Source organism: Anoplopoma fimbria, chromosome 13 (genome assembly GCF_027596085.1).
Source record: "Anoplopoma fimbria isolate UVic2021 breed Golden Eagle Sablefish chromosome 13, Afim_UVic_2022, whole genome shotgun sequence".
In the NCBI taxonomy this organism is placed as follows: Eukaryota; Metazoa; Chordata; class Actinopteri; order Perciformes; family Anoplopomatidae; genus Anoplopoma; species Anoplopoma fimbria.
This window is the reverse complement of record NC_072461.1, coordinates 4,688,689-4,714,360: the sequence shown is the minus strand read 5'-3', so window position 1 is coordinate 4,714,360 and position 25,672 is coordinate 4,688,689. Positions and strand designations below refer to the sequence as shown.

General features: G+C 37.9%; 3 protein-coding genes across 4 annotated transcripts; 2 read left to right on the top strand and 1 right to left on the bottom strand.

Annotated features, from left to right (window-relative positions):
• Positions 1 to 728: 728 nt before the first annotated feature.
• Positions 729 to 5,013, bottom strand: mthfd2 (methylenetetrahydrofolate dehydrogenase (NADP+ dependent) 2, methenyltetrahydrofolate cyclohydrolase). Its single transcript, XM_054611008.1, has 8 exons — positions 4,846 to 5,013; positions 2,738 to 2,922; positions 2,498 to 2,620; positions 2,137 to 2,289; positions 1,937 to 2,044; positions 1,751 to 1,843; positions 1,503 to 1,628; positions 729 to 1,408 (listed from the first exon to the last, which is right to left on the bottom strand). The coding sequence occupies exons 1-8, from the start codon at positions 4,923 to 4,925 to the stop codon at positions 1,260 to 1,262; spliced, it is 1,017 nt and encodes a 338-aa protein (XP_054466983.1). The 5' UTR covers positions 4,926 to 5,013; the 3' UTR covers positions 729 to 1,259.
• A 2,688-nt stretch (positions 5,014 to 7,701) lies between these two features.
• mob1a (MOB kinase activator 1A) lies at positions 7,702 to 15,803 on the top strand. Its single transcript, XM_054610319.1, has 6 exons — positions 7,702 to 7,865; positions 8,537 to 8,703; positions 9,252 to 9,345; positions 11,050 to 11,183; positions 12,933 to 13,096; positions 13,661 to 15,803. Exons 1-6 carry the CDS (start codon positions 7,852 to 7,854, stop codon positions 13,736 to 13,738), a joined length of 651 nt encoding a protein of 216 aa, XP_054466294.1. The 5' UTR covers positions 7,702 to 7,851; the 3' UTR covers positions 13,739 to 15,803.
• Positions 15,804 to 16,844: 1,041 nt separating this feature from the next.
• trafd1 (TRAF-type zinc finger domain containing 1) lies at positions 16,845 to 24,622 on the top strand. 2 transcript variants are annotated; one of them, XM_054610635.1, is made up of 12 exons: positions 16,845 to 17,409; positions 17,695 to 17,743; positions 17,838 to 17,973; positions 18,476 to 18,529; positions 18,622 to 19,057; positions 19,775 to 20,074; positions 20,148 to 20,212; positions 21,331 to 21,591; positions 21,701 to 21,839; positions 22,573 to 22,786; positions 22,921 to 22,978; positions 23,489 to 24,622. In XM_054610635.1, the coding sequence occupies exons 2-12, from the start codon at positions 17,709 to 17,711 to the stop codon at positions 23,525 to 23,527; spliced, it is 1,737 nt and encodes a 578-aa protein (XP_054466610.1). In that variant the 5' UTR covers positions 16,845 to 17,409; positions 17,695 to 17,708; the 3' UTR covers positions 23,528 to 24,622. The 2 variants fall into 2 exon arrangements, with proteins under 2 accessions (XP_054466610.1, XP_054466608.1); XM_054610633.1 differs by having other exon boundaries at positions 16,846 to 17,409; positions 22,570 to 22,786.
• The last annotated feature ends 1,050 nt before the right edge of the window (positions 24,623 to 25,672 follow it).

Below are 25,672 nucleotides of genomic sequence, written 5' to 3'. Positions count from 1 at the left end.
AAATGCAGATATACCAAGATAACCCTTCGAACTCAATGAACCCTCAAACCACACCACATTTTTCCCTCAATGGGTCCTCACTTAAAGCCTGTGGCACCTCCCACAGCACAGAAAGAGGATCGAGAAAGGAGAATTAAAGGAAGGAAATATAGTGTCAGGGGTCAGCTCAACTTTTCATCTTCAGGTTTAACGAGGTCAACATTAAGGTGAGCTTAAAAAAGCCACCACGTCTTATAACAGATGAAAGAAAGTGAGAAAAGCAGTTCTAAGTCCATCAGATATTTTTCTTACATACCGACCCAGTCTCTTTGCTCCCATATCACTTCAAAATGTGTCAGGGGGTTAAAGGAATGGATGGATATAATTGTGGTAAATCTTTTTTGAAAGATACCTAAAGTCAGTTTATGAATCAGTATATGAATCAAAAAGAGTGGTCATTAGTGTAGAACAAACGACTGGTATCAAAGGCGATCTAATCTAGAATTAAGACCAGTGATTCATAGATGTCTGTGATGGTAATGATGCCTTCATAATACCAAATATGGAAAGTTGGCAGAAAAGGTGAAAACGCGAATGTGTTGTTATTCAATGCTGGTACTAGAACAGAATTCCTTTTATTTATAGTGTCTGAGATTTGAGTTATATTTGGAATGATACTGCAAAGAGAGTAAGAGTACAAAATTATAGTCGCTGTTTTCAATATAAATGAAGAGACAACTGGTGTGCACAGAAATCATCAATATGAGAACATATTGGCAATATTTATTTCAAAGTTTTTTTACAAAGGCAATTGTGAATCTTTAAAGCTTATATAGTGATAAACATATTTGTTCCTGATGGTGTTAGCCCTTATCACTCTTGGTACACACAGCTAAACTATCTGAAATAAGCACAACAAATGCTTGGTTTAAACCAGCTTAGAGTTAAATGCTGTAAAGCTGCCTCCATTCATGCTTAAATAGTATGTAGCAATAAATAAAGTCGTTCAAGATTTGTTAATACTCCAAAGAAATACATTGCATCATAAATACTGAAACGTAAAAGTCACAGCTGCATGAGTGAATGTAACAGTCTAAACATGGCTGGATTTGAAATTAGGAAGGTTAAAGATGTCAGCAGGAAGAGAGCCTTAAAGCTATCCTCTTTCCAGTCCATGTGCAAGGAGAGCTCTTCGGGTTGCTGCAAGTATAAAAATGAGGGGGTGGTGGTGTTTTGAGGTGGTGGAATGTGTCGCTGTCGCTTGGATTTTTTTCGGCCCATTAGGACGCAGCCGCCATGCGGATCCTCTCTGGAGGAAATAGCAGAACGTTCTTAGCTGCTTTGATAGTGTTCTTCATGAGCATTGCCACGGTCATGGGTCCCACACCCCCGGGTACAGGGGTGATGAAGCCCGCCTTCTGTCTCACACCTGAATATAGACAGAAAGGGTATGTTGTTACAGACATCAGAGACACCAAGCATGTCCCTGCAGAAATACCATCACGTTCGCAGTCAAGTCTTACTTTCAAAATCCACATCTCCCACCAGTCTGCTTTTTCCGGTGACTGGGTCCTGCACTCTGTTTATGCCGACGTCAATCACCGCTGCTCCCTCTTTGATCATGTCCGCGGTAATGAGGTTTGGAATCCCTGATAGATCAGCAAACACACACACACACACACATTACAATTAGACAACAGAAAAATAGTCAATGTGATTAAGAAAAATTTGCTTTAAACTATTTATTCATAGTCAGAAAAGTGACACAAACCTGCAGCAGCCACAATGATATCAGCGATTAGAGTGTGTTGGCGAAGTTGCTCCTTTGGAGTGTAACGGTGAGAAATAGTGACCGTGGCATCACCTGCAACAAGAATAATACCTAGGATTTGTACCGTATATATTTTAACCCTCCATCTTTAAATGCACAGATAAACACATATGCACAGTAACCAACCTCCGGGTCTCTCATGACGGCCGTCTGTGTGCAGTAACATGGCGATGGGCATGCCCACGTTCTTGGAGCGTCCTGCAACCACAACATTCTTCCCAATAGTAGGAATACCTGGAGGACAAGAATCCAAATAGTTAGTTTAGACAGTTTGTCAAGCGGCAATTCAACCTTAAGACAAAGTAAGTGATCGCTCCTGTTGTTACCTGTGCGTTTAATAATTTCCCAGACTCCCCAGGGAGTGGCAGGGAGCATGGTGGACTGATCCAGGCACATGCGACCCACATTAACTACGTGGAAGCCATCCACATCCTTGGTAGGGGAAACTGCATTACAGACTGCACGCTCATCAATGTGATCTGTCAGAAAACAAAGACAAGCTACATTTAGGACAACTTCGGGCTTTTGTTCAAGAACACACAAGTTAGTTAAAAAAATTACAATTATAACTTATTTAATTGGGTGTTTACCTTTAAACTATAATGAAAATCCCAACAGTTTAGCTGTTTTGTGCTCCAACATACTCATTGTTCATCTTTTTGCTCAACTGTTTTATTTTCTCTGTACCTGGCAGAGGCAGCTGGACCAGCAGGCCGTCCACACGATTGTCTGTGTTGAGTTTGTAGATCAGGTCCAATAACTCCTCCTCACTGATGTCTGAATGCTTGAGAATCGTCTCACTAGAGATTCCTGTGGGAGGTTGACGTGAGAAAGCAACTCAAAACACAGCCATTTGTTCTTTTGTTATTATATTGTAGAAAAGTGAGGTTAACACATATGTATGAGGACTGTGGGTTTTGTTCTTACCGACATCAGCTGCAGCCCGTGTCTTATTCAGGACGTAGGAGTGACTGGCTGGGTTTTCTCCCACCAGAACCACACTCAGATGGGGTCTCCTGTGTCCAGCTGAAACCCATTTCTCCACGTCAGCCCGGGCCTCCTCTCGAATCTGTCGTGCTAGTTTCTTTCCTGAGATGACCACCGCCTCCTGTCTGAGAGTTGGGAAGAAAAAAAGATTGGAGTCAGAGGAAAAACAGCTGGTAACTTATTCTTTTGTGTTTCTGCTGTTAGTACAGCAGAGAAATAAGGGTTGAATTTGTCATGCTCACTCTAATACTGCAAATATTACATTAACTATTCATTCTTTTTTTCAGTTTGCTTACTTGTTTAGTTCACTGTACTGAGCCCAGTGTACAGAACCAAATGTTTTGTACACATAATATGATCACAAGTCACAGAACAAGTAATTATGTAGAAGTAATTAAACTATTCAAAGACGCTAATCATTTAACACTCTTTCAACTTGAATATCTGAATAATCTTAACTCTAACCAAACTAATTTATATACTGGACTTGGTCTCCTTGATTTCCATTAAACAGACACCAGAAACCTGTAATCAATCTCAACCATCCAGCCGGGGTAAGCACACATTCTAGCCTCTAAAGTTAGACACAACACGTCCGCCCTGACAGTCACATGCCTGATGAGCACTTGGACAGTTGAGTTACAGTACCATATGTTATATTCCAGGAAGAGAAATCAAGGGGGTGGAAACTGAAAAGATATAGTTCACTATCAGAGCATACAAACTGGATTGACCTGTACGATTGCTTTGTCAAAATGGTTACATGACAACAAGACAGCAGTAGCTAATAACTACAGAGTAATGAGCCATCAACAGTGACGTAACCACCCCTTTATTCTGCCAAAACTAATGACACCTCACAGAAAAGTATCACATCTTTGGGTGAAATGAGTGAGGCCATGGGGCCAATGAGTGTCCCAGGTCCCAGAGGAAATGTGTCAAAATAACAGGGTTGCAAACTGCTCTTTAGCTTTCTTCCTTTTGTTATTGTTGCATTATTTTATTTTTAGTATTCTTCTGTACATGTTACTTGTTGCTGTGTGTGTATTTCAATGCAAAGTCTGTTGATTTGTTTATGTGTAATCAAAGTGTATCAATGCTTTAAAAAGGTGTGTCTATTTTGTGATACATGGTAATAACTCATGCAGGACTTGTCATAGGTTTTAAATTATACACCTTGTGCCCTTGGAGCTGCAGATCACGTGAACGGGCAACAACATATTATTACATTTATTTTGGTCATGCTGAACTCAGCACGTTCCCAATAAAGACCTGATCTTCTAATTTAACTATACATGGTGTATGTTAGGCTGCTGTCTCTGTTTGTACCTCCTTGTCCTTGGTCATGGTGGCCACAGCACTTAAAATAATAAACTTCATAATTCTCAAAATTCTAACCCTTTGCTTTTTTATTAACAGCATTTACTTGTACTTTTACTTTCAATACTTAAGTACATTTAATATCAGAAAATTACTTTTGATACTTAAGTACAGTAAATATTAGATACTTTAAGACTTTTACTCAAGTAGTATTCTAATAGGTGACTTTCACTTTTACTGGAGTCATTTTCCAGTAAGGTATCTTTACTTTTACTCAAGTATGGCTTTTGGGTACTTTATACACCACTGGTCCAAAGTGACCATTATTTCTGCTACTTCTAATGATTAATGTGTATATGTTTTCCTTATGTGCAGCCCGTGACCTCGGTCTCCATCTGAAACCTGGGTCCTTAAGCTCCGGATGCAAGCCCTCAGACCGATTTCATCAGCCAGCCGGCGGGTGCAATGTTACCGGCATACCGCTAGGGGCGCAACGGAGCGTGGCCAACTGCGGACATTTAGTCCAACAAAATCAACCCCGCATTATAAAAACCCGCAAGGTGTTTCATTCGTTAGCGCCCAGCATCACAGTAGAAAGGGGACATTCAGAAACACATTTAAGATGAATCAACACATCATGTTGGAGAGGAAGGGCGCCAAACATGTCGTTTAAATGGGATTAAAATCACCCAATTTAAGCAGATCTCAGAGCAGGTGGTCGCACTCACCTGGATGCGCTTGTGTGCAGCTTACAGACTTGATGCTGGGACAATTGGCACAGTTTCCTGAGAGTCCTGATCGCTGCCATTCTGACCTGCTGAGAGGGGAAGAGACACCGGTTATGTAACAACCCACCACCCGGCCTGACGGAGGTCTGTGGAGGAGGAGGATGTGGAGCAGAGGCACTTTAAAGCCCTCCCCCCTGCGTCACTGTTATCTCATGCCACGCCTCTACTGCACAGATAAAGCTGAGTTTCCGATATCATGACCGGCCTCCTGCTGCAGGGAGGCGTGCTGCAGGCACATGTGTAATAACTCAAAAAGAAATGCAGTGGCAGTGTAGTGGAAAAATAAAGTAAAATGCCATTAAATAGTCAAGTAAAGTACAAGTAACTCAGAACTGTACTCACGCAGACCACATGACACATGACAATAAAAACACTGTGCAATAATAGTTAATATAGTTTTTTTTTTCTGTCTGTAAATATTATATTTCAGTTATTGTGTTTTTCTACTGTTTTTATTGCTTATTTATAATACTTGTTTTTTTTTTATTTTATTTTTATTTTTTTTTTATTTTTATTTTTATTTTTATTTTTATTTTTATCTTGTCTTTCTTTACTATGTCTCTTGTGTGCACTTTAACTCTATGCTGCTGTAAGCCTGCAAATTTCCCCGCTGCGGGACTAATAAAGGATTATCTTATCTTATCTTATCTTATCTTATCTTATCTTATCTTATCTTATCTTATCTTATCTTATGGAGATCATTTACTAATAATTATTCACAAACACATTGATTTGAGCAAAATGAATAATTATACAATGTAAAAATACGCCATTAGGTATTGTATTCACAATTAGAGTAAAGGTACTGCACATTGTCAGCAAAATACATTTGAAGCATCAAAGGTAGAAGCACTCCATATTTAAGTACTCATTCTTTAGTACTCAAAAGTTTAAGGTCAGGCAGAGTGGCCCTTGTCAGAGTTATATTGCTATATATTATTGGATTAGTATTAATGATACATTAACGTAGAAGCAGCATTTACTGGTTGAGGTGGAGCTAATTCTAACTATTTTATTAATAGGCTACTGTTTAGAAGTTTAATTAACTTTACAATACTTTGGATTGATTATGCTCTCCATAGGTGTTTAATAAATACATATTATAAAAGTAAGTAGCATCAATCTTTCAAATAAATATAGAAGTGTAAAAGACGATATTTCCCTCTGAGTGGAGTGCAAGTATGAGGCGATGGTAAAACGAAATACACGACTTACTCAGGTAAAGTATAATCTACCTCAGAACTGAGCTTCAACTGAGCAATTGAGTAAATGTACTTATGTGTTACTGTTACTTTCCACCATGGACAGGTTAACCTGTTGAGGGCCCCCAGGACAAAAACTGCTGTTGGGCCTCCAGCCCTTATTGTGAATGTATCTTGTCAATCATGTTCAGTGCACACAGAAGAGCATACACAACCCCTGGTTCAATATTTGTCAGCTAGTTTCTAGTAATTGGATTAAACAAGACTTTATTTAGGAATCTATGTTATGTGAGGAAAATATATTCTTTAAAAGTAGGTGCCGATACAGCAGGTACATTAGTTGATGTACTCTATATGTGCAAATTCCATAACAAATATGAGTTGTAAAATTAGCAAAAACTAATTGGCACATTGAGCCTGTTGTTTTTATGGAGCCCCTGGACGACTGGAGGCAGCCCACTTTTCCTAATTTGCAATCTAACCAATTCACCACTGCTAACTTATCTATCTGTCTGTCTATGTATGGAGCTGCTCACAGTCTATGAATAGACTTACATTTTGTCTAAGGTGCACTTACATAGAAAACATTCTTGTTTTTGTTTCATGAACTGATAAATAAATAAGACCTTTTAACAAGAAATATTGGTTTTCAAAAATTGGGTATCAGGTTAAAGTGGTTTCAGTATAAAACATGTGGGCGTTTGTGTCTGAATGTTCCTATATTAGATTAGTTATAGGCTCCCATTACATTACATTACATTACAATCATTTAGCAGACGCTTTTATCCTAAGCGATTTACAATAAGTGTATTCAACATAGGTATTCAAGAGAACTACTAGTCACCAGAAGTCATAAGTGCATCTCCTTTCTTAAACAAGCATCTAAGAGCATAAACCAGAGCAAAAGTACAGTGCAGAAACAAACTAATACAAATACAATGAGTGCAACCACTAAGATTATTCCAAAATAGGTATTGGTAGACAGAAAGCTGTACATGTAGTTGTGCCAGCTTGACTGTCCTGTAAGACCCTGAGCCTTCCTCGTAGCACTTATTGCATTCGTATTAGTTGTTGCACTTACTGTATTCGTATCAGTTCGCTGCACTTATTGAATTCGTATTTGTTTACTGCACTTATCCTATTCGTAGTAGTTTGTAGCACTTATTATATTCGTATTAGTCTGTTGCAATTATTGTTTTCGTAGTAATTTGCCTCTGCACTATACTTTTGCTCTGGCTTATGCTTTAAGATGCTTGTTTAAGAAAGGAGATGCACTTATGACTTCTGGTGACTAGTAGTTCTCTTGAATACCTATGTTGAATACACTTATTGTAAATCGCTTTGGATAAAAGCATCTGCTAAATGACTGTAATGTAATGTAATGTAATGTAAGTCTGGGTGGAGAGTGGTAGTATGCTCCACATGCAGTTTAACAAAAGGAGATGCACTTATGACTTCTGGTGACTAGTAGTTCTCTTGAATACCTATGTTGAATACACTTATTGTCTGTAATGTAATGTAATGTAATGCAGTGTAGTGTAGTAGCTAGGTGCAGCCGCTAGGGGGCGACAGTCTGCCGGCCGGACTTCAGCAGACTCCGATAGAGGAAGAGACTCTGTGGGTGCAGTTCATGTTAGCCGAGAGACCGTCCACGGTGCTGTTAGCAGTGAAAAACTAAACTCTTGTTTATTAAAACCGGGAATACGAGTTGTGATCGAGGCTCTCCGACCACTGCTTCGTCAAGATGAGCTTCCTGTTGTAAGTAAAGACAACGTGAGCTGTGTCTGGCTAAGTTGCGGAGCTTGCGGTTAGCTTAACGCGTCTGCGAAGTTCAGTCGAGGGAAGTGAAGGCGTCAAAGTGAGACTCCGTTACAGACAACACCAGAGATCCCCTAGATGTTATGTTAGACCGACGACGCCTTTAACACGGAGGAGAATCACTCGTCCCCGTTGCATTATATGTGAGCTGTAGCTATATATATATATGTATATGTATATATGTGTATCTATGTATAGGTTCACGGTGCAGTGGTCAGTACACGTTAACTTTTTACACTAGCTCTAACTGGGCTAAGCTAGCTGATATTATCATTTATATAATTATTTAATTAAGACGAGCCATTAGTCGTCATTCACACCGCTGCTGTCTTGACCTCAATGTGATTAACTGTCTCGTTGTTTACGTTTCCTGTCCATAACTTCATTTCCATGACACACATTGTACCATCACACTTCTGTCCCATTAGAAACGAGCCAAGCAAGTTGACAAACGTTTGGACGTGTGAGTATGGTTTCAGTGTTAGTTGATTGCACAAACTAGAAAGGAAGGATCCCCACACGTGAAGGCCTAAGAGGAGCATCTACTCCCACACAATCCTTTTCAAATGTCTCTGTCCTGCTAGTTTACACACAGTTGCTCATCTCCACAGTGGCAGTCGCTCATCCAAGACCTTCAAGCCGAAGAAGAACATCCCAGAGGGCTCCCACCAGTATGAGCTGCTGAAACACGCCGAGGCAACACTGGGCAGTGGGAACTTGAGGCAGGCTGTGATGCTGCCTGAGGGAGAGGATCTCAATGAGTGGATTGCTGTCAACAGTGAGTTGATGAATGCAGTTAACCTATTCATAGAGAAGACCACTCAGTCCACAAACTATCATTTCTGAACATGAACGGCCTTTGTAGAGAGATTTATCATTTGCATCCCCAAGTGGTACAAGAACAGAAGTGCAGTCAAACAAACACAACTAATTATTAGTCACTAGATTAAGATTGTTAACAAAGCAAGAAGTGGTAGCAGCAGCGTTCTTTGAAATAGAAAATACAGGAAATATTACCAAAAAATGAAATGCTTAATAGTTGGAAATGCAGAAAAAACACATGCATTCATGTGTTCATATTATTTTGTTTTATTCACATTATTAATTCTACGGGAGGCCATGCATATGTTCAGAAATTGAGAAAAAACAACTACAGAATTATTGCTGTAGATAATCAAAAAACTCATAACTCATAAACTGTCTACATTGTATAAAGAGACCAGATAAATCCTCTGAATGTATAGAAAAGTGAAACTATTTAGTTTGTTATTGTAATGAGCATGATCATACCTAGAGAACAGAAATATAATTAACCCTTTCTTTCAGCGGTGGATTTCTTCAACCAGATCAATATGCTATACGGCACCATCACCGAGTTCTGCACTGAGACCAGCTGCTCTGTGATGTCTGCTGGACCACGGTAACAGCCAACAGTGTCTTTTTAATGCATGCATCTTCTCTTTGAGTATAGGGTTTCTCATAGTTAGACATTTTGACATGTCCCAGTAGTAGGAGCACAGGTTTTAATAATGAAATTAAAAATGGCTGATTTCCATTTAGCTGATATGTTTTATGGGTCCTGGTATTGTGCATGCTGGCTCCCTGTCACATGGCTTATTGTGAAACTTCAATAGAAAGGGTGAGGTATAAGGATAAGCCTTCCAGGACTCCTTTTCAACTCCAACTGAGTTATCTCAGTGGGAGTGTTTAGGACAAAATGGAGCAGAACCAGCTGGGCATATGCATGCCAATGTGGTTAACCGTGTGTGTGTGTACTGGTTCTCTGCTGGTTTTTAAGTTGCAACTTCATGTGTCACCAGGTCCTGACAATTTACTTTAGCTTAAATACTCGTGTATCTGTAAGGTCCAACTACTAGTTTGTCAGTTTTCAGGCAGAAAACACACTATAAAGAAAAAGCAAACTAACGTTTTATCAAACAGCCAAGGTGGAGAATATAACAAAATACTTTTTGGTTATTTATTTTAGCAAGAAAGTGACCCCAAACATATATATTTAATTTTACATGTAACATATAATCTTTGCTAAAACTGGCCCTATTGCGATTAAGTTAACAGCTAAAAGTAGGCTAAATGTCATTTGGCAAGTTCCATTAAAACAAGAAAAATTTAGGCTGATGTTAACATGGAACTTCCCATGAGTTGGCCATTACACAGGATGTGTTACACAAATATTTGAGGAACATTACAAAACATGAATAGCAATGCAAATCAATAATGACAGATGCGTGGCTCTGCAGCACAGTTATACACGGCTTCATAACACACCTACATGTATAAGATTTATAAAACATGTTATAAACAGCACATTAGCACACTGTTTAAGGCAGTTAAGCATTACTTTCAACAGCAGAGAACCAGGATTCAACCATAAGTAAAGATTGCATGTTACTTTGCTTTGGGCTATAAGACATACTCTTTACATGTTTCAGTTACCAGACATGGTGAACATGTTTTGTACCTCACAAACCGGAGCTGGGATGTATGCCTGGTTAAAACTTAATTCATGATTAGAGGCATTTATGAAATAAAGTTTAAGTAAGTTTAATAGAGTCTGTTTTTAAATATGAGTGAATGAGATGTAATATGCTATAAAGTGGGGAAAAAAGCCAAAATAAGTCTTAGATCGAATCAAAGCGTACCACTGAAGTTAAGCCTTGTAAACTGACCTTTAAAAAAGAACCCAACTATGGATTCAGAAGTTGAATGGACACGTCAGTCAAAGTGAATGAAATGCATCATCTGGATGTCACATGAGGAAACCAGGAATTATACTTAGCATGCGGCCCCTGCAGGGCTGATTAGTTAGAATTTTTAGATTTGGCACTTCCTCTATTCTCTTGCTGGCCTGAATGTCTGTGTTCAGTCTGTAATCAGGAGGAAGAGACCGCGGTTCACTTCCTGTTTACATAGCCACCGTCAAGAGTATGATCGTAGTTACTTTTGCATTTCCCCCTACTGCTTCTTTTTTAGCTTATCTACCAAATATGTGAATCTCTGACAGAAAGGCAGAACAATTGTTTCATCGTTAGACCTTTCATGTTCATGTCTCGTATGTAAGTAAATAATACAAGAGGGGCCAATTTATTTTGTTGTTTCTCTGTAGATATGAGTACCACTGGGCTGATGGCACCAATATTAAGAAGCCCATCAAATGCTCCGCGCCCAAGTACATTGACTACCTGATGACCTGGGTGCAGGATCAACTGGATGATGAGACCCTTTTTCCCTCCAAGATTGGTGAGTTTTGATTATAAGTAATTGTCATTTTCAGCAGTTTGTAAACAAACTTTCAGCTTAGACTTTTTCTCAATGATTTTGAAATCAGTTCCACCTTTGAAAAAGTGTCTCTCTGTATCACCCAGATTCAAAACCAACACCAAACATGCTGTAGTAACACACGTTTTAACATTTTAGTTACCTTTTGCCCCAGCGTACTTTTACATTTTTATATATATATACTTTTCTTTGACTTTACTTTTACCCTTTGGGAATTCACTTTACATTGTGTGCCTTCTTTGCGACTTTAATGTTCCTTGTTTTCCTGTCCAGCAGTCTAGACTGTCATAGGTTTGTCATTTGATATATTTTAGGTTCTTATATGGTAAGCATACACAGTTTCTTTTCCTTGAGTGTTTGTGTAAAATTGGTGATTCATCGAGAAAAGAAGATCACACACAGACTATTGCTACACAGGGAAGTCAGAGGTTGTAAGGACGGTGATTGTTTGTCATTGTTGACTTTTCTTTGGCATATTGGATTGGAATGAAACGATGATTATTTTATTAATGAGCTGTTTTCAAATATGTGAAGGGGTTCAAATCCTGAACAGTGTAGGTCTCATAGCCCTTTTTTATAGTTCCATGCAGCAGGACAATGATCCTAAATGTACAGACAAGGCAACAATGGGTAAAATCAGTGTAATGCGTGTTCTTGACTGTCCGAGCCAGTCACCTGGCTTCCGTCCAGCTGATCATGTGCATCAGACTGAGGCAACCCCCCCCACCTCGAAATAAACAGGAAGTGAAGAAAGCTGTATTCTCTGTATTGTAGACTTCAGACCGAGGTTAGCTACAAAATGGGTACTTCAAAGTAGGCTTTTCATTTTTAACTACTATATCAACTTATAAAATATATGGATATGAGCTCAATCATTTTGCTGACCTTGATATTGCCCATTGTGTTTAAATGTTTGTATGTTTACAGAAGGATGTCATCAACATTTTAGAAACATGATGCCAGAATAAACTGGAGGTTTTCCCTTCCATTATAAGACTTGGGCATTGTGCAAACATCTCACATTCCTGTTAACAGAGCCAGAGAGTCAATTTTATTTATTATTTTGGTTGTATGGTAGTCATTTATTAATTAATTATTTATTAAGGATATTTAGATTTTTTTTTTCCATTTCCAAAATCTCAATATCTTTAAGAATTCTTTGAGGATTGTTGTAGTATTATATTATTATTATGTTAATGGCCTATCATTTTCTTTAAATTACAATATCTTTTAATTGCAATTATTTATGGGTCAATATTTCATCAACCAAAGCAGTTAGCTTGACAGGCCCTATCACTAATCGCAAAATTGTTTGACTTTTTTTTCAAGTTTGTCAACTTTTCGAGTTTCATTTCGTTCACTGAAATTGAAACACAGTGTATGAAAAGACTGCAGTTGAATAAAATGGACAGTGTAGAAATGTTGTCCATGTAACATTACAACTGAAAGTTAGCGCTTCATATCTAATAGTAAATGTTTTATATCAAACCCTTTGTGTGGAGTACAGAGGAAGAACCACAACATGTGCCACAGTTTAATACAGTCTGACTGCACTGTATCACCTCTCTGCAGGCTGTGTAACATTTTTATGTAACTTTGTGTTGAAGCAGAGATGTTTCTGCTACTCCATAGTCATGCTTACATTTTGATAAGAAACAGTACTTTTTCTTCTCTTGACATGAGCATGTTCCACAACCTTCTGTCCTGCAGGAGTTCCCTTTCCAAAGAACTTCATGTCTGTGGCCAAAACCATCCTGAAGCGACTGTTCAGGGTTTACGCTCACATTTACCACCAACATTTTGACTCAGTGATGCAGCTGCAGGAGGAGGCCCACCTCAACACCTCCTTCAAGCACTTCATTTTCTTTGTTCAGGTGAGATTATCATGTAACAATATAGGGTTTAATCACTGCCGTCTACCTAATGCCCCATTCAGACATGCATTGTAATCCATATACGCGCTGATGATTTTACGTCACGTGTTTGAAAAGGAGTCCTTTGTCATTTTTCCATGAAAGTTGTGCTGGCAATCTGCCTGCTGAGGAACAAGTAACATTTCTGTCATATGGCTCAAGTGTGAATAAAAGCAGTTACAGATAAAAGCATCAACAAGATTTTAACAACATGATTATGTAAAAAGGCACAACTTGAACAAACAAATTTAGCAATTTCCAAGATTATATGTGTAAAAGGGGCTTATGAAATGTTGGCATAGCAGTAGGTCTGCATGTGTGGTGTGATAAATGATTTAATCTATATTTTATCATAGTGTAAGTACATTGAGGGTTAAACATTGCATTGGACCTCTAAATGTGTCGATGCTACTACAACCTCTGTCCTATTTTTTATACAGGACCACAACTCTTATCAGATTGTGTATGAGCAGCAAAGCTGTATCATATAAACTGTTTTTATTAAATGGGTTTTCTTTCTTGTAGGAGTTCAACCTTATCGACAGACGAGAGCTTGCTCCCCTGCAGGACTTGATCGAGAAGCTTGGATCCAAGGACAGATAGACATTTCATCACACCTTTCCCAATTTTTAAACAGTTTCTTTTTCTCCCTTGTCCCTCTCTGTGACGTCTGCTACCTCTACGACTTCTAGTCTCAACTCTTAAAATCTGTGCCTTCTTCTTCTTTTCATTTCATGAAACGTTTGTACTGTACTTTTCCTTTTATTCCCTCTGTTGTCTCGTATGCTGTCTTTGAGCCCTTTCTTCCATTTTGCCACTCTAAATCATATAAAATAGTGTAGTGTAGTAAGAATATTTTTTCACAGGACTGTGGTAAACCACTTTTTAAGAGCAACCTACTGAATTTTATATTGGACCAAGGACATTTGGAAGTTAAAGTGAAATCCAGCTTGTTTCCTTCAGAAGTTGGTTTACAGAGTTTTGATTTTTGACACGTTTTTGGTAACGATAGGCATATTTTGTTTTTGTTAACTTTTAGCTATTGTTATTACAGTGACTGACTCAATATCCCATCTTTTTAAAAATTGTTTTTTAGTGTTCAGTGGAGAGAAAAGATGGCAAGAGAAGTAGTGACATGACACTGGTGGAATCACATGACAATACAAGTGTGTGGAAAGTATTTTCAGTCTAAGATGAAGAAAAGCACCAGTATTTAGCATAAAGCTCTCCGTCACGAGCTGATTGATATCTGATATCTGATGTATGCAAACATGCTCTTAACACGCTCTTTGACAGTTACTTGTGAAGAGATGCAGATATAGACGATTGTGAGATGCCTTTGTTCTTGCCCCACATAAAACACCACCATCAAATGCATAATGGCTATTTCAATTTGGTCATGCAATATTGTGCTTTGCACATTTTCCAGCGATCTTCTTTATTGAAATAGTATGATGCAAGATATGGTGCTTACAGTGATATTTTTAAACAGCTTGATAGTTATTATTAATAGCCTCTAAACGCTTTTGTAATGATGGTCCCATTAAGGAATCGTATAATAGAAATTATCATGTCAACAGCAAAAATAGTCTAATGTGAATTTTTTTTATTAATTTCAGTTCAATTTGTGTTTCAGATTTATTTGTGGAACTTCACATAGTGGAATATTCAATGCTGGTACTTTTTTTTTTTTTTTTTTTTACACAATTTTTCCCCCATGGATTGTAAAATAGAGCAATAGCTTTTGCACCTGTGCACGATAAGGATGATTGACCGGAGGTATATGTAACTTTTTCCACAGATGTCTTTATTATTCTTGGTGCAAGCTTAAAAGTAATTTCCTGGGCTTTCTCTGGCTACAACAGCAGGGCTGTTTGTACTGCCATCCTTTTACAAACTGATGCAGCTAATATTCCTGATTATGTTTCATTTGACAAACTTTGAGCAAGGGACTCGGTCCATAACCTTCTTCATGTTGGACATAAATTCAAAACAGACAATCATGTAACCAATTATGAACTGTTAGATAACTTAATACATCACCAGGATTAACCAATGTGAGTGGGTGCAGTAGAGTGTTTATTTTATGATGTTCTACTTTTTAAGATGTTGAAAGCATTTCAACAATGTGAAAAAAAAAAAGAAAAGATTGTTCACTTTAACTGGGATTTATCCACTTCCAGGCCCTCTGACTGCTTGGGGGGAAAAAACCAAGCCAGCAACCATTAAGTTAATCTATAGGCATATCAATATATTTTACAAGGTCGAGTTATTTCATAGATTCTATTTGAAAATATAACTGGTCCTTTCTTTCAATCTAGCTTCATATTTTTTTTAATGTTTTGCTTTTTCCTCACAATTTTGTTTTCAAACTTTTGGCATGGAGTTACATTTAATAAAACATTGTAAAATAAGTAGTTGACTGCACCTTTTCAAAAAAGGAACAAGGGCTTTGAAATGAATTTAAAGTTTTTTTTATATTTACAATAATGGTCCAATCATTGGGTTGTCATTTTGACTTGGAGGAGGTGCAGGGATGTACTTACTGCGTCCGAACATGTGCTGTAAATAACAGTGTTTTATCTGAACAAAGCTGTGCCTTACAAAACTGAAAATGTCTGATATGACAGTATTGGTAGATCAAAAACTCAATAAACATTGAAAGGACCATGTTGTGTTGATTTTAATTGTGTGTATACTGAATGTCTGGGAGTGTGTACAGACTTGTGCAGTAGATGTATGTATTTAATTGATGTTATTTACAGTAATTAGCTTTTTACACAATAATAAGCCAGTGTCATATATAAACTGGACTGTGTTTAATAGTCAGTGTTGGAGATAAAATAGTAACATCTCACAGAGTTACATAATTAAATTACAAAGTAAGTTTATTTGTAATCAGTTATGGATACTGAGAAAATATGTGTAGCTTAATTATAGTTACTAATCAAAATGTTGGTGATTATAAAAGGGTTACATCCGAGTTTATATTGGGTAAAAAGCAGGTATTTACATATTACACTCATCCTGTTGTCAAGTAATATCCAAGAAGTTTTGATGAAAGTTTGACAATAACCAGATGCGTATTGTGAGGTTTACAATGCCTGGTTTAAGTGTCTAGTTGTGTTTTTTCCGACCATCCACCGGTCATGTGACTATTTAAACAGTGCCATGACCAGTCCACACACAAGAGCTGTGCAGGGGAATTTAGCGTATTAACGCTATTTAAGATTGTCAGACCTGCTTTAGAAAACAGTTTACGATCTTCTTTCAGCCCTGACATCCCTACACGCTGTTTGTTAAATCATAAAACTGGTGACATTTGTTTGCTAAAAGGCACCGGAAGTAACGGACACATCACCCCCACTTCCGATGTAGACAGGAGGTTAAAACACAAAGTTAGTAAGTCATAACATTTACTTGCTGGAATGTCAATGACGTGTATATCCGTGACACCTTTATCACACTTTTAGAAGAAATGATCATCAATGTCAGATATGGAATATAAACTAAAAGCAGCAGTGTCACCCGAGACGCTTTGACAAGCGCACGGTCCCGTTCAACCAATCACAATTGAGCCTAGAGAGTCGCGGAGCATTCTATCCCCTGAGTAATGTCTTACAGTCAGCCTTCTCCCTATGCTGTCTGACACAAACTCTATAATATGTACACTGCTTACATCCCGATATTCACCATTGTATTGCGTTTAGATTATGTGCAATATTATAAATAGTTTTTATATGATTTGGTTTGATTGTGCCGGTGTTAAAGGAGGAGGAATATGTGTGTACGTAGACAGCCTTCGAGGCATTACGCAGGGCTACTTTAATGTCCTCTAAGGACGGGGCTAGGAGGAAATAACGAAGTGTTTTCCGAGATACCATCGGATAGTTAGCTTTCTTCTACGGGTTTATTTTTGCTTTCATATTCCACAGAGGTGATTAATTGACAAATGGTAACATCACAACGGCTGTCGTGGTTTTTCTTGGACTGGGCGACACGTTATCGTCTTGGCTCGGTAGCTACTTGGTGAAGAGCGCACCCAGTTAACGTAGGTTAGGTTAGCTACATGGATGCTAGGTGGTAGAAGCTAACCAGGTATTTGATGTCAAGCTACGCAGCTAGCTTGAGGCAGGACGGCTAAGCTAACGTAGTCCAACTTCTTGAGGCTGCTGGAGATGCTCGCTGACTAACAGGTCGCGTTGACGGGGATCTCCTTGTGCATCCGGGCCATCGTTGTTAGCTAACGTTAGCTACCTGACTGGAAACACTGGGTGAGCTGTCAGCCAGTCTCCTTAAGCTAACGACAGTGGGAGCTGTCTGTGCTCTTATCATTAGTCCTGATGATTCATGGGGCAGTTGTATTTGTTAAATGAAGTCGTTACGACAACGAAACTAAATGTATCTTGTTGAATAATGTTCATTTATCTCAGATTGTATAGCTACCTACATGCATATTAACGAGTTATTAACAGAAAGATCACTAAAATAGAGCTAAATCAAGTGTCACGGTCACCAGGCTGTTTTGTGTCATTAGAAAATAACTTTTTTTCCCACAGGCTTCGGTTACGTCATGGCAGATGAAAATACACAGTTCTGTGGCAACTGGTGTGTATGAATAAGATACATTGCACATGCAAGTGATCAGTCAATTTGATATGGAGTTGAAAACAGGTTTTAATAATATTCGTTTCCATTTTAGCAAACATGACATTCCAGAGGCCAATTTTACCACCCATGAGATCCACTGCCGAAGAAACATTGCATTGTGTGATGTTTGCCAGGAGCCAGTGCCCCGGTCAGATTTGCTGGAGCACAAACAGCAGGAGCATACTCAGGTAAAATGTGAACAGCGATAATTCCTTCAATAGATGTATTCTGTTTTAAAGAGCAGGCCCAATACCAAAACGTGGGAAAAATATCTGTTATCTGCATAGCCCGGAACAAAACACTTTACTGTTAAGTGAACTTGTGACTTTTGTGATCGATATGTCTCGGGAGTAAAACGTTTGCCTGTTATTTGTTTTGAGCAAGTATCCATGCCGTAATGGAGCAGGACAGGAAAACAACGAACTGTGTGGAAGGAACTCATTGTGCTTTATTGCGTATTGAACAAGCAAGAATTTTTTTCCCTCAAAAAGTGGCTGTATTGTGAATATCAGTTACTGATGCTGTTCGTTACACGCTATCTATAAACTGGCTAAAGTAGCCTCTCTGTCTATGAAAAATCTAAAATGATCAGCAACCTCAAATCCTCATTCCAATGATACCGGCTTACAAAAAAGCAACTTCAACCTGTTACTGGATTGCAACTTTAAAACATTTTCACTTTCATTTCAGATTACATGCAAGTGTGGTTTGAAGATTGAGAAGAAACAAATTGATGTTCACCAGGTATTTTTGAAGAGCCTTTCTCTTACCTGTTAATAACGCCATCTTTATAAAATCCTCAAATTGTGTTTCTTTACGATTGTTGTTTCTTTCAGAACTCTGAATGTTCTCAGCGGCTGGTCCCGTGCCAATTCTGTGAACTGGAGATTGTTTTCAGTCAGTCCAAAGAACATGAAGATTATTGTGGCACACGTACTGAGCCCTGCGTACACTGCAAGTGCAATGTAATGTTGAGGGAACAAGGTGTGCATCCGGTCTTATGTGGAAGTCTTACACCACCCCAAGAGAGGAACAACAGTCGGACGAGTCGCAGTCCCGTAGATCCACAGCCTCCAGGGGCATGGTTTGAAGCTCATTCCATCCGAAACCTCCTAAGAGCCCAAGAGAGAGGCACAAAGAATAATAACATCAGTGCAGCAGAACAACAGGCTGTTCCTCGGCCATTTGATACCAGAGAATATTACAGTTCAAGGGGACCTCCAGGACCAGGAGACTGGAAGAATACTGCACCGAGAAATACTTTTAGCCACTGTAAGTTTATAACTGACATATTGATTATTACCTTTTCGGTAGGGAAGAAAGTGCTCACTAGGCTTATTTTTTTTATTTGAATAAATAGTCATGTATTGGCCAAACACGTACCATAATAGTAGCTGTAATAGACTGTAACAGCAATGTATAGGAGCTTTATGGTGTTGTATTGTAAACAACCAGAATTATATTTACATCCTGTGTTTCTTAACAAAACACACTGTGTGATTTCATTGACATGTAACAGACATGGTGAATGCATTTCCTTTCCCATCAAATATTTCATAAGAGATTTTGATAAATATTTTAGAGCGTGCATTGTTTACATACATCTTCTGCTAGCCGTTTTCTCTACTGACTTATGGGGCACCTTGTTAGTTTTCTTTGGGCGTTAGAAGATGCAGAAGACATGCACTGGATCCCCCTGAAAATGATCTTATATCAATATATCAAAACATAAGACAACATGGTCCCTAATGTAGGGCCAAAGAACACATTGCATTTTGCTAAACATAAATGTGTTTATTCAAATTTGAAGTTTACCTGATCAGCCATGATACATGTTTTATTCACCAACATGGTTAAAAAGCAATATGGGTTTGTCATAAAGACTAAACAGAACAAATCCATAAACATTTTAATATGTTTTTCTTCCATTTCAGTACTTGTAGTTGCACTTTAAACTGCTATCTGAAATATCATTTTATTTTCTTGTAGTGTTGGGCCAGAGTGATTTTCGGAGTAGCAGCAGCAGCAGTAGTGCATGGCCACAAAGTGAGCTCACACTGAACGAGGATTCCTCAGGTCTGGACTACATGTTGGCTCTCAGCCTGCAGAGTGATGTAGAATCTGTGGCTGGAGGCGTAGAGGGGAACTTGTGGAGTGGTATCTGGGACCACAAGATCGGGAAGACTTCTAACAGCTCTGTAAACTCTCCACTCCCTCCGCCCAACAACAACTACCCAAACTTCAGTACAAGCACAAGCACAAGTGCCGTCCAGGAACACGATCAAGCAGGTACATTGCAGAAGATTAGAATGCTTTGTTTTTCTTTTGTCAGTTTGTTAATGGTTTTAAATTATTTTCACAGATACCATGCTTCCTTGTGAGTTTTGCGAAGAACTGTTTCCTGAAGAGGACCTCATTTTGCATCAGGTTAGAGATTTTATTTGATCCTTTTAGTTACACTGTTGATCAGGGTTGACTCGTGATGATAGAGTTTTGTGTTAGACAGCTGAACAAAGTGCTCATCCGATATTGGCTGATATGAATTTAGACAAACATTTTAACCAGGATCCCTTAAGTTTATGTTAAATTGTGACTAATGCATGATGGGATCTAAACATACAAGCCTACAAACCAATCAGCCCTCAATAAAAAGGGCTCATTGTGCTCACAGCATCCTGATATGGACAAAAGCACTACATTCACGATAAATTGAGAGTGGACCAAAAAAGACTCAAATATTTGAGCTGCATTTTTTGCAGCGGCATTTAGCATGAAAAATTACTTTAACGATGAATTAATTATCATAATAGTTGGTGATTATTATTCCGTCAATCAGTTTACCTGTTAGTTGACTAATTATTTCTGCTTTACCCAGAAGATATTTAAGCAATAGTAGGTGAGAAAAACAAAACAGGGAGAAAAGAGTCTTCCTCCAGAGTAATTACAGTAATTGGAACATCTGTAACATATGTATACATTGAAGTATTCTTTCATGCTCTTTTTGTTCAATATAAGCCTAAGGAAACCGATAAACGCCTTTTTTTTCTGGACTAAAGACCCTGTTATCAACGACGCACTTACATTGGGATGTAACGCTAGTTCACCTTTGAGAATTCAACTCCACGTTTAAGTAACGCATACATATATTGTTAGAGGCAGACGCACTCTGCTACTCATCACTGGAGAAAAAGAGGGCAGACAGTTTTGTCATTCCAGGTCAGTGCATCATATCTGCATGCATGAAGATACGACAAAAGCGGAAAATACAACCGGAACCTGTCCACAGGCTGTCTCCTTCCAATTACAAATGTGCATTGTCAAATGATTGAGCAATAAATCAGTGTATGCACAAATCAAGTCTGTGTAAAAGTCTCAGATCCAGTCAGATATCACATAGCATGCAAACAATTGTACCCCCTGCTTTATCTTTGATACAGTTACTGCCTTTTTCCAGTTTGAACAAGAGGCCTTCATCTCCATCTGGTCAATGCCAGGATGATTTTCTAAGAGTTTTCATCAGCCAACCTTTCTTCTCTTTGTTTCAGACCGGATGCAGCCCTGCCTCCGCCTTTGCATCTTACAGCAAGCATCCCTTGTCTCCACCTAAAGAGGACCGGATGGGCAGGAATGCTTCAGGGCTGATGCACAACGTCCCTGACACACTCGCCTCAAACATCCCCACTTTCCCTCGCTCAGTGTCCCCGGCCTCCTACAGTCCTCCAGCCAGTCCTCTAGAGGGCGACGTGGTCATTCCATGTGAATTCTGTGGCGTTGCTCTTGAGGAGGCTGTCGTCTTCCACCATCAGGTATTTCAGTAATCAAATTAAATATTCAGTCCACAAGAATGGAGGAAAAAAGAAATAGACAGATTTGTATTTGCATAATGTCCAATTTAATGTTTGTTCTTTTATCTAGGACAAATGCGATATGCGTCCTCAGGCTGCCCATCCACTGAATAATCTAACAAAAGCATCTGTCAAAAAAACCATGAGCCCTACCAAAGACGCCTTTGGTCAAATGTCTTCAGATTTCCAAAGGAGAATTAGTCCCCAAGGTATAGTATGGAATTTATTTTTGAATACTGCCCAGAAAAAGTATTTATCTTTCATTTCAACGCTTTCACAAACGACCACATGAAAGTACAACATTCACTTTTCTCTGTTAAAGGTGACATATCATGCTCATTTTCAGCTTCCCACTTAGATTTTGGGTTTCTGCTAGAACCTATTTACATGCTCTAATGTTCAAAAAACATTTTAAAGATAGTACCAAATATTGTTTTTATCATACTTTTTTTTTATCATACTCTCTGAAATACTCAGTTGTAGCACCTGTCTCTTTAAGCCCTCCTCAAGAAAAAAGCCCAGTCAGCCCTGATTGGCATGTGAGAAAAATACGATGCACCTTTGCAAATGTAATTCTCAAGCCTTGGGTGAAGATATTCAGTGCTCAGTATATTGTGATGAGCCTGCATGTGACAGAAGAAGGGGAGCCGAACCTGAATGGCTTGTTGAATCACATGTTATTTGATCCGGGCGGCCCACAAAAAAAACCTGACTGGGTTGTCTTATTTCACAGTTCACGGTTGGTACGCACTCCAGATACGCAAATGTAGCTGCACAAGCACAAAATAAATCATGATATGTCCCCTTTAACAAACAGTACATGTGCGCAGCTAGTTTGTTTGGCTATTGTTCCTAGGAGGTGCTGTTAATGTGTACAGGGTTTTCTCTATTCATTTGTGTGTATTTACACATATTGTGTCTGTCCTGTTCCACATATAGCAGACTTCTCGGATGTGAACTTTGAATGCGACAGAGAGACAACGCATGGACTAAACCCAATGGAATGGCATAGAGGTTACATTGGACTACCAAGTCAGAGGAAGACGTCTAACTGCGATGCTTCTGTAAAAAACCGACCTCAGCAGGGCCGGGAAGCAGAAGGAGCTCATTCATCTTTCTGTGACACTGAGACGTCTGGCTCTACATCTCTACAGGGGTAAAAGCAGTCATCAAGTTGATTTTTTTATTTCATTTGAATCACTTTAGCGCTACTATCATTTGTGCCTTTTCTGTAAATAATATAGTGGAGAATGTGATTATTATTCTGATTTTAATGTGTTTGTCCACCAGAGTGCATCTACCAGAAAATAAAGAAGGGAAAGGGACCAGAAGAAATTCATTGACAAAGGTACACCTCAAGTTTCTTTAAAAAAAAACATTCTGAGGAGTTGATTTTTTGTTTGTATGTGGTTTGTACCTTGAAAGTGACAGTACCTTTACTAAACATTAAACAGGCTGGACTCCTGCTTGCTCCTGCTTTCTTTTATTTGTCCTTGTTTGTAAAGCACTTTGTAAAAGTAGTTTTAAACTGTGGGAGAGAAGCTTTTTAACACTTAACGTTTAATTATCAGAAGAAGATTAATACATATGAGAAAAACACAAGGGTATATACAATGTATTCATTCATTTACATGAGAAATACAACAGTATGACTGTAATGTAAATGTTCAAGTGAATGGACGTGCTGCTGCCTGGTCATATAAGGGCTTGTAATAGAGAAAGTTATCATTTCTGTAACATTGGAGATACTTTCTTTACAGAATAATTAAAGTATCATGGTGTAAAGTCTGCTTAATGGAGGATTTTCCGTTTAAGGCCACGTAACACATTTTCACTATTGTATTTTTTCCATTTGCAGCTGCCCAAGAAGCAGAATGAAGAGCAGCAGGAAGAGTGAGAGCATGTGGAGAAATACAAAAACCAAATCTCCTATTCTGCTTTTCATTTATCTTCTTGCACACTTTTGAAAACAAAACATATACCTATCTGATAAGTGCCTGTGTGAGTATTAGTTATCCTGCGGTTTATATTTGAATGAGTTTTACTATAAAAGTCTAAGTAAGTAATTTGGTTTATTAATGCATATTCTGCTTTATTTCACGATTTGTTTCAAATGTTTTAATGTCTTAACATCCACCCTTAAAAGATAAATCATAAAATTAATTTTATTCGCGATGAATTAGATTTTTCTTCCTTTTTTTTTTTTTTAACTGTACAAGTCGTGTCCTGGCTCATTTAGGAACATTAAGAACATCAGACACATGACGTTGTCGGTGTGCATTTGTCTTGACTTAATCTTCACCGTGTTACTTCAGCCAAGGACATTTTGTTTTCACCCCGGTTTGCCAGTTCTTTCAGGGTCTGTCAGTGTTCCTGTTGGTTTATGAATCTTTATGTTACCTAAAGCACTTTGATGGATTATTTTGTTAAAAAGGGCTTGAAGAACAGATTTGATAAATGTATGCATCTTTGACCACGAAAAAAACCCCCTGTATGATTGAACATTTGTCTTTTTATACCGTTGAACATTTGTCTTTAATACTCTTCAGTAATTTTTTGATTTTTTTTTTTAATCATAACTGTAGAACTATATATGTTGTGTAACGATGAGGTGGCTTTTGACGCAGTGTCTCCTGTCCAATTTTCTTTAAAGTAGTATGAAAAAATGTTGTGTGCTTGTCCTCCACATAGGATTTAAGATTGATTAAATGTATTATGTGTGTAACATAGGGTCCACTTTAGCAATACCTATTAGATAGACAACCTTGTGCCACAGATGGTTGAGACCTTTTAATTAAAGATAAGAGCATTTTCTTGATTAACATCCGATAATCAACCTGAACTATTGAGGAGCAAATAATCAGTGAAATCTCCTGCTGTGGTGTTTGGTTTGACTGTAGGCACTCAAGCCACGAGGCTGACTATTCCTGTTTAAGAACAACTGTCTTTATGCTCTTTGTCTTGTGTTGCTATTAAATGTTTAATGAGGACATCCATGGCTCCGGCTTGTGTTCTTTCATTCTTTATACATCAAGCTCACCTCAGCTTAGCAGTCATGATAAGAAATCTCTGCATAGTAGTTAGGCTGAAATATCTTTTTTTTAATTCCTATCGTATCTGGTGCCCTTCATGAAGGGCAGAAGGAGCTTTGACAACAATGATGCTATTTTCAGTGTATTTGATTAGGAAATGGGCCCTTTTTCACTCACACTAGGATCAAGCATATGTTTATTGTCTTCTTAAAACTTACCATTACCAAATTTCTATAAGACTGGAAGAAACCTGAATCTTAAAGCTCTGGTTGCGTGTGAAAAATAGTTTGTAAAATGTATTGTAATTTAGGGATTTTTGTGGCCAATAAATAGGTATTGCCTGAGAAAGGGAACTAGGGAAATACAATTAACATCATGCATCAATGCATTTTAAAGTGGTCATCTGAAGTAGTCCACAACATCATGTCTGAAAAACCGCCAGTGCAGTTGCCTTTGAATTAGTCTTTAGGGTTAATTTTGAATACTTTTAGGACAATAAACTAAATAACAGCATGCAGTATTTTTCCACCAGAAGTTTATTTCTGGCCTCATGGATTTGAAACAGCACTTAAACCTAAAAGGAGATAAAATGCTATTGCGTTGTTAACCAGGTTAATCATTCCCTTATAGTTTTGCATGACGTCTCCTGGAAAGAATTTGGTAATAATTATAGGGAAATTAGAGACATTTCTTAGTTAGTTGTGGTGAGTTTTTTAAGCAGTTATTCATTTCCAGACAAATTTTCTTGCTGTATTACAAAAATGTATCTGGTGGATGCAATTAGAAAATGAAAACAACTATATATATATATATATATATATATATATATATATATATATATATATATATATATATATATATATATATATATATATATATATATATATATATATATATATATATATACATATATATATATATATATATATATATATATATACATATATATATATATATATATATATATATATATATATATATATATACATATATATATACATATATATATA